General features: G+C 36.7%; 1 protein-coding gene across 1 annotated transcript in view; it reads left to right on the forward strand.

The window, feature by feature from the left end:
* Nucleotides 1–366: 366 nt before the first annotated feature.
* Nucleotides 367–13,092, forward strand: part of TRPA1 (transient receptor potential cation channel subfamily A member 1) — a gene marked incomplete at its 5' end in the record, with an annotated part of 32,111 nt that continues 19,385 nt past the window's right edge. Inside the window, 8 exons of the mRNA XM_029959366.1 lie at nt 367–483; nt 2,988–3,150; nt 4,129–4,304; nt 6,071–6,178; nt 6,591–6,699; nt 7,046–7,191; nt 8,455–8,591; nt 10,791–10,839. Coding sequence (XP_029815226.1) covers nt 367–483; nt 2,988–3,150; nt 4,129–4,304; nt 6,071–6,178; nt 6,591–6,699; nt 7,046–7,191; nt 8,455–8,591; nt 10,791–10,839 — 1,005 coding nt within the window. The remainder of the gene's footprint in view (nt 484–2,987; nt 3,151–4,128; nt 4,305–6,070; nt 6,179–6,590; nt 6,700–7,045; nt 7,192–8,454; nt 8,592–10,790; nt 10,840–13,092) is intronic.

A 13,092-nucleotide genomic window follows, 5' to 3' on the forward strand; every position in this document is an offset into this window, starting at 1 on the left:
TTCTGCAATAAACTTTTATGGCTACAAAGTAAATGCTGAGAAGCTGACATTAGACAAGTCAAGTCCCTGGTTTAAAGCCGGGAGGGTAATATGGGGGTAGGTAGCAGTGATTTAGGGCACAGGCGTTTCGTGTCCCCGGGGCCCGCCCGGGCCCTGCCTGCTGGCGGTGGGAGCCGCCGCCCGGCGGGATGCCCGCCCCGGCGGGGAGCGGCGGGATCGGGATGGCCCCCGCCCGCTTTCCCCGCCTCCCCCGCCGGCGCGGGTGCCAGGAGCGGCCCCGGCCCCGCCGTCACTCGCTCTGTCGCTCGCAGGTCTCCGGAGCGGACGGGGCGGGCGCTGCTCGGAGCCGGGCGGCGGGCGGCATGAAGCGCTCTCCTGCTGCGGCTCTGCCGGTCGCGGGAGAAGGCGGCCGCCTCCAGCTCCTACCAGGGCGTCGCCTGCGAGGCGGACGCGGCCTCCGTCGCCTCGCAGGATGTCTTCAAGGTGCGTGCCGAGGGCGCGGGGAGGGGGCGGCGGGACCGGGCTGGTGGTGGGGACGAGGGCTGAAGGTGGAGGGTGAGGTAGGCGAAGTTGAGGTGGATGAAGGTGCGGTAGGACTCTGGAGACAGCTGTGCGGGTTCGGCAGTGGTTATGTCCCAGGGAGCCTTCCCTCCAGGAGACCCTTTCTGCTCACTCAGTGGAGCCATGAGGGATGGGAGACAGGCTGGAAGTTGACTTGGCTGTGGCGTGGGAAGGCACAGGATGCCCAGGTGTTGTCTGACCAAGTCTGCACTGGAGTGAGTGGGAAGGCAGGAGGGGAGCAGGAGAAGGAGGATGTGGGTGGTGGGTGGCAGGCGGCTGGTGCGGATCTCACATCCCATCCTTGTGCAGGAGAAGGAGGTCCATGGAAGGACGGTCATGGCAGGAATGAGTAGACTATCTAGCAAAAATGTCCCAAAAAGAAAGTTTAGAAGAACTGGAACTATTATGGAGGGACAAAGAACCAGCAGTGCAACCTACAAATATGAAATTGCAGCCAGGAAGGACATAAAATCTTCCATTTTTAATAGATAATAGGATGAGAAGTAATGTATTTATATTGCTGCTAGGCAACCTAGACCAAACTTTGGGCAGGTCCGTTTTTAAGGATAAGAATAATTAAGCAAAGGAAGAGGTTGCTTACAGGATGGAAGACTTGGGTAACTTAGGAGATTTTTAACAGCAAGCTAAACAAATTTGACAAAGTTTGTAGATGAGTTTAGATACCTCTTGGGGTCATTTCCAGCCATGTATGTTTTCTGTGTGCTAGGTGTAGACCCGAGCAACACCTCTTCAGCATAACGTGTTTTATCACCCTAGTGGGTGACCTGGCACTACAGAGCTGTTCAGGCAAGGGCAAACGAGCTGCAGTTTACAATCACTTGCTTTGCTGGTTTTTACCAACTGAAGTACTGAGAACACCTAACTGAATTCTTCTTTTCCTATTTTGCTAATGAAACACAGCAGTATTGGCTGATAAATCTTATTTATATTGATGGAAATTATCATCATACTACATTTTGTCTGACATTGAAAAGTAAATCCAATGTTAAGAGTGGCAAAATGTGGTCTACATCAATAGACATAAAAAAGGAACATTAGAAGGAATACAAAATACTGGACTCTGTAACAAGGTTTTCCTAAATAGCTTTTTGATGTGTATAAAATGTATAGATATTTGAGTATGTAATTGGCCTGTTATCTTTGTGATAGTTGAGTCATCTTAAATACCCTTTCCACAATTACATCACATGTTTTCTATTAGCTTTTTCTGATTGCACTTCTGAAGCAGATGCTAACCCTGTATTTGGCCTCAGTCAAATATTGTTATTGACAAATACTATTATTGACACGAGTAACCTCACTGAAGTCAGTGGGACTAGTATCCTGAATGAAGTTAAACACGTGCTTAAGCACACGAGTGGGCTGCCCCGTAATGTATATTTGCTTAATGACAGCAAAAATTGCTGAGACTTTGTGACTCAGGGGATCCTGTAGAGCAAAGTTTTCTTTTTCTTTTCCAGCTGAGAAGGGAACAGTGATTTTAGGGGATTTCCTTTCTTATTCTTTTCTTTGCTTACACATCTTTGGGAAGGTTTACATTACTTTTGATACGCATTTTTCTCCCTTTCTCCCCTCCCAATTTTGTTGAATTGTTTTTCTTTTTTATTCTCTCCTAATTTTTAACAACTGTTTGTTAAATTCCTGCCCATTCTACTGCAAACATTTTTTCTATCAGTTTTCTGGGCTTTGAATCAGTCTAACAAAAAATATTTGGAGAATATCATAAAGTAAGAATCAGCATGCTTCCATAGGGGGCTTTGGTTGTAAATCACAGTATCTGGAATGTATCAAGCTGTCAGTAGGTGCAGGCTCAGCTGTCAGAGTATCACTGTGATGATACTGAGATCTCAGTTTCAGACTGAGTAGTAGCCTGTGAGATGGTCTAAGCATGCTGCTGAAACTAAAAAATATGTTGGTTGCTCCGACATAAAGAACATCACAGAAGCCCGATGGCGGAGCTTGAAAGCTCAGGACATAGGGTCTCTGTAGAAAGATCTAAAAAAGAAACTTATTAAGATTATTAGTTTTTCCTCTCTGTTGGATTCATTTGACATGGTCACTGCAGGAAAGAATATAAAAATATAAGTGATTAATTTGCTTGTTTGAGATTTTGCACTGTGGAAGGAGGATCTTGAGCTCACTGCAGAAGAGAAAATAATGTCTTCAAGATGAATTCCGTTTTAATTTTGCACAGTTTCTCATCTGGATCTGATTTTGCAGTTGATTAAATCAATCTGAGTTTCACTGTTGGCCCAATATGATCAGGATTTGTAAACTTCTGTATGAAACCAGACAGTTGGGGGAGAATTATTGAGTGGTAAGCTGCCCATAGAAACACGTTATAGCGTTGCTAACTTCTTGCCTTTAGGAGAATCAGAAAATGAGAATATTTCTATCCAAAATAGGTTATTTCAGATGGAAGCGCCTGTAGGCTGCGGAGCTTCATTAAGAAGAATCGTTCTGGTCTTACAAAAGTAGATGAATTAAATGCCACCCCACTGCATCATGCTGCAGAAGGAGGACAAATAGAATTAATGCAGTTGATCATAGACGACTCTTCCTTTGAAGGTAACATGCATTTTATCAACTATTTTATTTAACAGAATAAAAAAGTTCAATAATCGAAGTGTCCATCGCCCAACTGAAACAGAACTGGTATGTGTTATCTCCATTTATAGATTGAAATATAATTCAAACTGTCTGCCACAGTTTGCACTCTCTTGGGTGTGGTTTGAGTGACCCTTGTTATGTTAGAACTGTTTTGTCTCTAATGCAGTGAATCCATAAGTGTCTTACTTTGTTTGATACAAAGTATCAGTCTTCAGATATGAAAAAGAAAACTGCAGTGATGTACAGTAGGTCTGACTTTCTGTTATGTGTCTGTTATATAATAAGCTCTGTGAACTACAGCAGATTGCACTGATAGACTTTAGACTACTGAGCAAACCTCCAATGGCCCTGAAAAGCTCATTTTTTCACCTAATGATGACCATTCTAATTTTAGATTATTCTGACTGAAACATATTCTTTTTATTTTCAGTATATAATTTTCGTCCTATTTTTTTAGAATATATTTTGAAGTTTATCTTCAATTTTCAAGCTCAAAATGTATGTGTAGAACAGACCACTTCTACAACTGGTGTGACTTGATTTACTTCTGTGTTCTTAAGTGAAATAGAATAGATACGGTCTTTAACTTCCTTACAGTTTGCAAGCATTTATTGGTTATCTCTTATTTCAGTTATTCACACTTACTTGTTCTGTGCAGCCTCTAAAGCAATGGCTGCAAAGTCAAATAAAAGGAAAGAGAATAGTCAAGGAAAGAGGGAAATCAAGTGACTCTTGGGGTGAAAAAAAAAGGTATGTAATAGTGGGCAAGAAATAGACACTGCATGACAGGAAATCTTTTCCTTTCTTTCTTCGAAGAAATGAGGTGCCAGAGATCTGTAACTTCATCAAAGACACCTTTTGTTTCCCATTGCAATCAGAACTTTTGATGGTTTGTTTTGGTTTTTATTTTAGTTTGGTTTCTCTCCTTTGACCTAGTATTAAACGTGATGGATTCTTCTGGAAATACCCCACTGCACTGGGCCACAAAGAAAAACCAGATTGAAAGTGTTCGTTTGCTTCTCAGCAGAGGAGCCAATCCCAACATTCTCAACTCCAATATGATGGCACCTTTGCATATGGCTGTTCAGTCCCTGCATAATGAAATTGTGAAGGTAAGTCTAAAGTCCACGAAAATATACAGTTGATAAGTAGCTCAACAGCAACTGTGTGCCAAGCACGAAGACCTTGTTGATATATGCTGTATTTCCTCATATGTTTTGTTTAGGGAGCAGGATGTGTAACATATGATGCTTATGAAGTGTTCGTGTCTTAGCAGAGCAAGTAAAAAGTAACTGACTGATTTCTAGAAATACTGATATTCGTGCTATGATAGTAGTCATTGTGTTTCATGGAAAATGCTTTTCAATTTTTCAAACACAAGGAATGTTCTTTAAAAAGGTTCTTTTTAACACTAAAACTTCATGTAGCCATGTGTTATTTCATATTATAATGTTCTGATTTGGTTTTTTTACAATTATTTAAGAAGTCTTAGAAGTATCAACACTTTCTTGAAACTAGTTCTAATAAAAACAGATTAAAATTAATCAGAAAGCACAGTTCTTAAGACCAACATTCTAATAATTGATTAGTAGCAGAACTAACTCTGCAATTAAAAATCACAAAAATATATTGTGAAGAAATTACTAAGGTGTCCATATTGAACCTTGTAAAATAGAAAAAGCATTGAGATTTTAAGCAGCATAACTTTTTATCCCTTTGTCTAAGTGCAGTGAGGATTTTTCACTTCAAATGCAGCATTTGGATAGAATTTTAGAATTTCATAGAATCATAGAATCAACTGGGTTGGAAGGGACCTCCGACATCATCAAGTCCAACCCTTGATCCACTACTGCTGCAGTTGCTAGACCATGGCTCTAAGTGTTCTTCCATTTATTTCATGAATGCAACCTTAACATCACATCACTTGCCTTTCCCTTTAATTTTTTCACTTTTTCTAATTCATCTAAACAAAAGAAAGAAACACATATACCTGTATTCAAGACTCAGTCCTTTAGAAATGTTTCACTGTCCTCACATCTTTTACAAAATCTGTATTTATTATGAATTAAGAACAATAAAATCTGAAATACAAAGTTCATTTTCAGGAATGTCATTATATCAGCTTCGGGGCTTGGATGCTTTTGCAGCTCTGTTCTTGATCTCTCTATGCTCTCAATTTTTCTCCACTTTGTTGTTTATTTAGGATAATTCTCCTTTGGTTTTTATTGCCAAATTGCCTGAGAGTGATTAAAATGTGCCAGTTCCTTTAGTACAGAAAAAAACCACTGGAATTACTGAAAGACAATTAAATAAATATGTAGCTAGGGGAATAAATATGCAGTACAATATGGTTATTATAATTTCCAGATCTGTTGTTTCTCAAAAAATGCTGGAAGTAGTCATAATGGTACTTGATGAGATTGATAGCTCAGTGTCAGGTGTTAGCAGAGAAACTGTAGCAGGATTTCAGGACTGGCAGGGTCTCAGTTCTCCTCAAGCATCATCTCCCTTCGTCATATATAACTGTCCAATAGATACCTAATTGAGCAGATTCCACAACATTGCCACTTGCCAGGGAATAGAGAATATCAGAAGACATTAAAACAAACTTCAGTTGAAAATCTCCATCTGTAATTTGCTACAGAAAATATTTTCTCACATTGCTGGGGAAATTGTTAAATCAGACTTTAAAATACTCTGCGTATGTTTACATTCTCCTGAATTTTGTCCCTCCTCTGCCTTATGCACTGTGGGCGTTTGGCATGCAAAATGAAAAAGTTGCAAGAGTGCTATGGGTGGTAAAAAACAAAAAAAATGGAGTAGGCTTTTGTTATTTTGTTTGGCTTATGATTGACTGAATGTTTTCTTAAACATTTAGATTTTAGTCCAGCATAGCAGTACAGATGTTAATTTGGAAGGTGAAGCAGGAAACACACCTATAATTGTAGCATGTTACAAGGATAATCCTGAAGCACTGACACTCCTGGTATGTATGATCATTTTTTATGTGCTTCTGTCTACCTTGGTGCAGTGTTATTCTGTTCCTGTCTCTTTGTTAAATGCAGGAAGGTTAATCATGGACCTAGTATTCAAGTTGCTTTGAATGGGTTACTAAGAAACTTTAATCTTTTAAGAGCATATATATATATATATATATATGTAATTATCTGAGTAGCAAACTTCAGGAAAAAACTTAAACTGCTTTTGCAGGTCCCTCACAAAATGAAGCATATGCATGTGTAGATGTATGGATATAATATGCAAAAGATGCTTGTATATAAACTTCATAAATGCGTATTCAAAGGGACAGCTATACAGGAGACTATATCTGAAATAGTATGTGCATTTGTCAGATTTTTCTGTATGTCATTAAGCTGTATTGAGGCATTATTTTTCAGATTGAAAATGGAGGGAAAATATGTAAACCAAACAAAACAGGATGTATGCCTATCCATGCAGCCGCATTTTCAGGTGCAAAAACATGTATGGAAATTCTTTTAAAAAAAGGTAAGCATATTGTTCCCAAGCAGTGAGTAGGATTTAGCATTATCAGTTTACTGCTTGAGTTCTCAAAGAACCATGGAAACAAGCACTTATAACTGTGTTTGAACTTACAAGACATTAACGCAATGGGCAATTCATGCTCACAACTTTTCTATGATTGCAGCAAAGAACAAGCTGCTTTCCTGAAATTTAGTGTGTTAATCCACTGTTTAATGATAGATGTGAGAGGTTCATATTTTGAGGGGGAAAAATATTATTCCACACTTAATATACTTGTTTTGAAAGCCTTTGTATCTTCTGTTATTTCATTTTTGTTTTTAAAAAAATCCATTTATTTTTCATCTCTCAGGTGAAGAATTGGGTCACTCTGCTAAAACCCACATCAATTTTACCAATAATGGAAAGTGCAGTCCCCTTCATTTGGCAGTTCAAAGTGGGGACCTCGACATGATTAAAATGTGCATTGAATTTGGAGCCCAAATCGATCTAAAACAGGTAAAACTCAGAGTAGATTGAAATGTAACTTTGATAAAACCTAGGTATCTCTAAATCTCTGAGTGGTATGAAAAAAATCATTGCTCATTGTCTCTTCCAAAACAAAGCTGAGGGAGCAGCAAATTAAAACAAGTCTCTCATTCAAATCGGGCAAAATGTGAAGTTTCTTTACACAAGTTACATAAAGTCATCCCTTCTCAGAAACGGGATCTTCAATCTTACGCTTTCTTATTGTTCTTGTTTATCATCAGCCTTGCCTTGGCCTTCAGAGTATCTTCTTTATAATCAAACACAAATTCATGATACTACTGCTGCTACCAGCTGCTAGCACTGCTGGTGTAAGGATCTGTGCCCAGCTTCATTCATAAATAAACATTTCTAAAAATATCTGTCATTAATCAAGATATTTGCAAGGCTGAAATCAACTAATGAGAACAAAAATAAATATAGTTTAGCCTTCTTTTATTGGTTTGATTCTTTGAACACAGCTTTTGAATGAGGTGATTTATGCTGCTGATTTTGTGATGGGGAAGACTGTTTTGAGAATGCTTATGGCATTGTTGAAAAGCCCATTCCAATGCACTCACTGAAATGTTCCTGTTCTAAAAAGGAGAAAGTCAAAACCCTCAGGCATATATCCCATCTAGTGAAATGAAATTAAATCCTGTTTTGGTAAATATTGTTCTAATAATTTATATGTTGCTTAATTACTTTATGACTGTCTAGTTTATAATAGCTAAAAGACATATTAGACCAAGTTATTTTTAACCTGCGGAAAAATTGATTTAAGAACTACTTCTAAGGAATATTCCATTTAGGAAGTAAAGGACATTTTGAAAGAATGCATTTTCTGTATTATACAGACCCATTTGTTTGCTTATTGATTTGTACTGGCCTACGTATGATTTTCTGCAGCTTTTCTTTATCTGTTATATGAAAGGGTGCTGCACCTGTCTGATTTTTAATGAAACTACAAAAAATTTTTAAGAGTATAATTATCTCTTATCTTAGGGACTTGGCATAGAATGATAAAAAGCTTTGTAGTAATCCTTTAAAACTGTCTCTCTAGTCTTCTCTGGTCTTTACAATCTCTTTAGAATTCTACTACTTCAGTAAAAGACTAAAGGGTTTCATTATTTGCATAGAAGTTTAGGCATTTAGGAATTACGAATCCTGGGCTAGATCACTAGTGTGTTTGATAGATAGGAAGTGAGGTTGCTGAGGTTTAAATATTTAAATTTTGTCTTATTCTCCCATTTAAAGAATGAAAAATGCACAGCACTTCATTTTGCTGCCACTCAAGGAGCAACTGAGATTGTAAAACTGATGATATCATCCTATGCTGGTGAGGAATCCATTATTGATGCTGTGGATGGGAATAAGGAAACATTGCTTCACAGGTAGGAGGCTACTGTGCCAAACTTCACTATAAATTGTGAGCCGTGATATTCTTAATCATTCCTTACATCTGGAAAACCATTCCACATGATAAGGAACTTCTGCATGGTATGGGAGATGGTTTCAGTACAGTATGCAAAAGTCAATAATTTGGTCAGAATGTTAAAAATTTTGGTCCTGATACCAAAATCAAACCATTTCCAGTTACCTTGGAACCATGTTAAGTAGTGGTTACTGCCATTTTGCACTGAAAATTTACTCCAGTAAAGTAGTTGGTGAAAAAGTTTGTGGAACTGCTAACAGCCTCTGACGATGTGAAGGAAATGTCCTCATCTAATGGGGTGATGTTCTCCAGAAAATGAATGAAAAACAATATAAGCTGTTTAAAAGAATATTTTCTTTTTTTTTTTTCCACAAAAAATTATCTTTATGCCTGATCAGGTACAAGGAGATGTTGGTACACTACCCTGTGACTTTGAAGTTGCAGATGGTGTTTGTGTATGTAATAATCCTCTAGAGTTCTAGTCTTTCATACTCTGTTTGATACCACAGCACTAGACTGTGGAGAACTTTCCTCAGTCTTTTATAGCAAAAAGATGCCTAGTTAAATGTGCTGGCTCCCAACTCTATGGAATATATTATACTTCCCCATCTATACATTTTTTGCAAGAAAGATACTTTTCACTGCATTTAACTATAATTATTTGACAGTGTTATTCTACAAGAGTTTAACAGTATGAAATAATTGGTAGAATGTCAGAGGCAGTGGAGATTATTGTTCTTTGGACACAGTAAAAAGTGGTATGATTCAAAGATAATTGAAGACATTAAAAGAGGAGTGTGTTGTAAAGTTAAGATAATGTTCGTGTACACTTGGAAATGTTACCATGTCTAATGATAGAACACAGTTGAAGAGAAAGTGATGACAGAATGCCAAAGAAAATTGTGCAGACACACATACTACATAATAGATAACTGGCTGCCATATCCATAAAAATTATCGTCCTTGAAAAATGCTTGGTAAAAGGAATGACATTCTTTTACTCCCTGTGTCTGTGGAACAGGAAAAATTATATTATCGAAAATCATCGGAAAGGTAGAAAGTCACCCAAATATCTCAGAATATAAAGAAACTGAATAGGAACATTAACTTTTTGATAAGCAAAGCGGTAGTGAAACAGAGGCAAGACTTGATCCTTTTGCATTCCTATTGTCATGTTTCCATCTAAATATTTCATAAAATGACTTCACTTTCTCTTCAGTCACCTTGGAATTTGAGTGTATGTGAAGCATCCAGTATTTATGCCTGGCTGGAGGGGTCTGCTATAGATAATGGAGGCATCTCTACATATTCAGAACTGTGACTTGACTTTTAAAATACGTCTTTTGAGTAATCCGTTCTAACTATAGTACACCCAAAATTATTACCCCTTATAATGCTAAGGCAACTGTTATCTTTGAGATTCAGTACAACCTTGGAACTGTCCTTCTGTGTTGTTTATTGAGTCAAAATATTTCACAGAGGTCTGAGTTCTGAAAACACTTTGACTGCGTGTATTTACAGTACTGTACTTCCTGCTTTGGCCATTTTATTTCCTGTAATATGTAATTCAATGTCTTACTGTAGAATAAAACCTGGGAAATTTTCATGCCTGTAGACAGCTTTAAAATATTTGTCATATTTTTTCAAGTAAACTTCCCTACCACAGTCAGAGTACATTTTTACCCATTGCCATTTTAATCCCACACTAGCATTATTGCACAAAATATGTAGCAAGTTACTTTTGAAGTTCAGAACAGTGAAATGAATTTGAGGCTCTAAGTATACCTGGAACAAACTGCATCTGAAATTTATGGAATTCTATATGGACCTTGCGTGGTACATATGAAATGACTGGTTCTCTTAAAAAGAAGTGGTAAAATGCCTGTTGACCTGCCAATGAGGTCTTTGTTTCCTGCAGTGCGTTTTCAATGTATTAATTGAAATGAACTTAGTTTGAAAAGACAACTTCATGACAAAAATCAAAACAATTTATGAAAATGAATTATGTGATAAGGGTATCTCTCTATCTCTGTATTTTAAAATTTATTTATTGGAAAATATTAGAAAATGTAGCAAATGGAGAAGAGTGTACTGCCCTTTGGCTTGAAACTTCTTTGTCCTTTCTAACGTTACTGTATTTTTTCATTTTTCCCTACAGGACAGCGTTGTTCGATCATTACGAACTGGCAGAGTATTTGATTTCAATGGTAAATATTTAACCAAGCAACATGTTTATAGAAATTATTACTATCTATTGCTACAGGTCTGCATAGAGAAATTCATAAAGGAGAATATATTCTCAGGTATAGGCTATTTAGACAGATATATTTATATGTTTCATAATGTATAATTGAGCATTACAGTACAACGGTAGTTATGGATCCATAATAGCATCCCACAGTTATAGAGGATGAAACCTTCCATTTTTATTTCCATTTTACTTACTCAGAAAAGTTTCATAAATGTCTTTTGCCAAATATGATGAACTGGTCTGGTCACACTCACTTTTCAGATATGAAATAAAAAATAAATGCTAAATATGCATTGAATTTAATCTAATTTTTTTTCAGAAATAAATCCTTTCTTTAAAAAAATGTACATACGATTACTATACTGTCACATAGCTATATATCAAAGTTTGTGTGTGATCTAGAAATATTTTTTATTCTGTGTAGTTTGGTTATATTTCTTCACTGAATAATTATGAGAGACAAAGAGAAGAAATGTAATCATGGATGCTGCTGGCTATGCTCCCAATGTCCATTTATGCCAATTAAACTAAGGCTCATATGATCATTATGTGCCCCACTTGGCTGAGGAAATTTTCAGAAATCATCAGGCTCCTTTTTTGTTTTGTGTGTATTCAGGCTTTTTACTTCATTTCATTATAATTATATTAAGAATAATTCTTTTTTACATACAGTTTTGCTTTTCTCAGAAACTCTGTTGTAGGGATTTAATTTAGTCACAACTAGATGTTGTGCTTATTTTTGATTCAAATGTGAAATGGTGAGGTTTGACTGCTTACACCTGTTTGACAAAATGACCTGTCTACAGAAGTTATTACCTGAGAAACACAGGCACAAGTTTTTGCATTTGGAGGCTTGTGTGCAAAAAGTATTATATCATAAATATCTTTAACACTCCATTTGAAACTTTCATTCCTTGAGTGCCATTTGAATATTTTGGCCTCTTCCATAGAAGCTATGCTGAGGGTTTGTTTGGCTTTCCATATAAAGTATGTCAGTTTTGAAGCTTTAGGACTGTTTTTATTTGCCCTGTCTGGGAATGGATCAAAATATGCCCGCTGGAGTTTGTGGAATGGTGCATGTATAAGCTGTGCTGCCTGCTCCCCTGAACTCCTGGCAGGAAAAGGTGCAGCAGTGTTACTGCTTGACAGAACTAGCACATTTCAGCTCAGAATGGCTTTAAGGTTTTAATAAAGAACAACATTTACTTATTTTATATTAATATTATTAAATATTCACATTTCATGCAGAATAACTTAAAATAATTACTTCCTATATCTTGTTTTTCATATGTTTTCTGTCTGAAAATAAGAGACATTGTAAACAGATACAATGTTACATTTAGGCCTTCTAGATAGAAAAGGTAAGATGACCTATGCTAAGCAGAACTGCCCAGGCACACCGCGTATGCTATTTACATTTAAATAACACCTTTATTTTTTAAAAATTATTAAACTATGGCTCAGTGTGCTACACAAAAACCAGAGAATCAACTCTAGATACATTTCATGCAGAGCTTTTAATTATTTTGCCTTTGAACTCAACACAACATGGCAATGAGTACATGCTCTTATTTGGTTGAGATGTAGAGCTATGGTTTGACATAACCCAAGGCTAACTGAAGCCTTGAAAAAAAGGGGAAGATGGAAACCTAGATCAATATTCCCAACATCTAAGCATTACAAAATTTATATCTTTAAAGAAATACTACTTGCAAATTGATTTTCAAATTAAGCATTTTAAAAACGGTGACTTCAACATCCAAGTGGCCATTGTCACATTTTACAGGTGCACAGTATCTGGTTTGTGCATACAAGTGGGCATGATTGTATTGGCAAGCTACAAACACGACGATAAGGAAGAATAAGGAAATGAAAATCAGAAAGTTGTCATGACTTAGCTAGTATCTTAGTGTCTTTTAGAGTTTTCTTTTCTTATTTAGTGGACAACATTGAGGTGTCTTGTATTTAAAATTGAGGTGTCTGGAATTTCCTGAGTTTACTTGATTATTTTTACTGAAATGTGCTTATTCAAAGGAAATAAGCGGTAATTTTCTTTTTTTTCTTTTTATTCCCTATTTCCGTTTTTGCTTCTTTTGTCTTCACCAAAAGGAAAATTAAATATTAAATTGATAAAAATACTAATTGATATTTACAAAATTGGCATTTTAATTTTTATTTTACTATCTGTTTAATTCGTATATATTAATCT

The sequence above is a fragment of the Manacus vitellinus genome, unplaced genomic scaffold (assembly GCF_001715985.3).
Source record: "Manacus vitellinus isolate BGI_N305 unplaced genomic scaffold, ASM171598v3 scaffold_1_pilon, whole genome shotgun sequence".
NCBI lineage: Eukaryota > Metazoa > Chordata > Aves > Passeriformes > Pipridae > Manacus > Manacus vitellinus.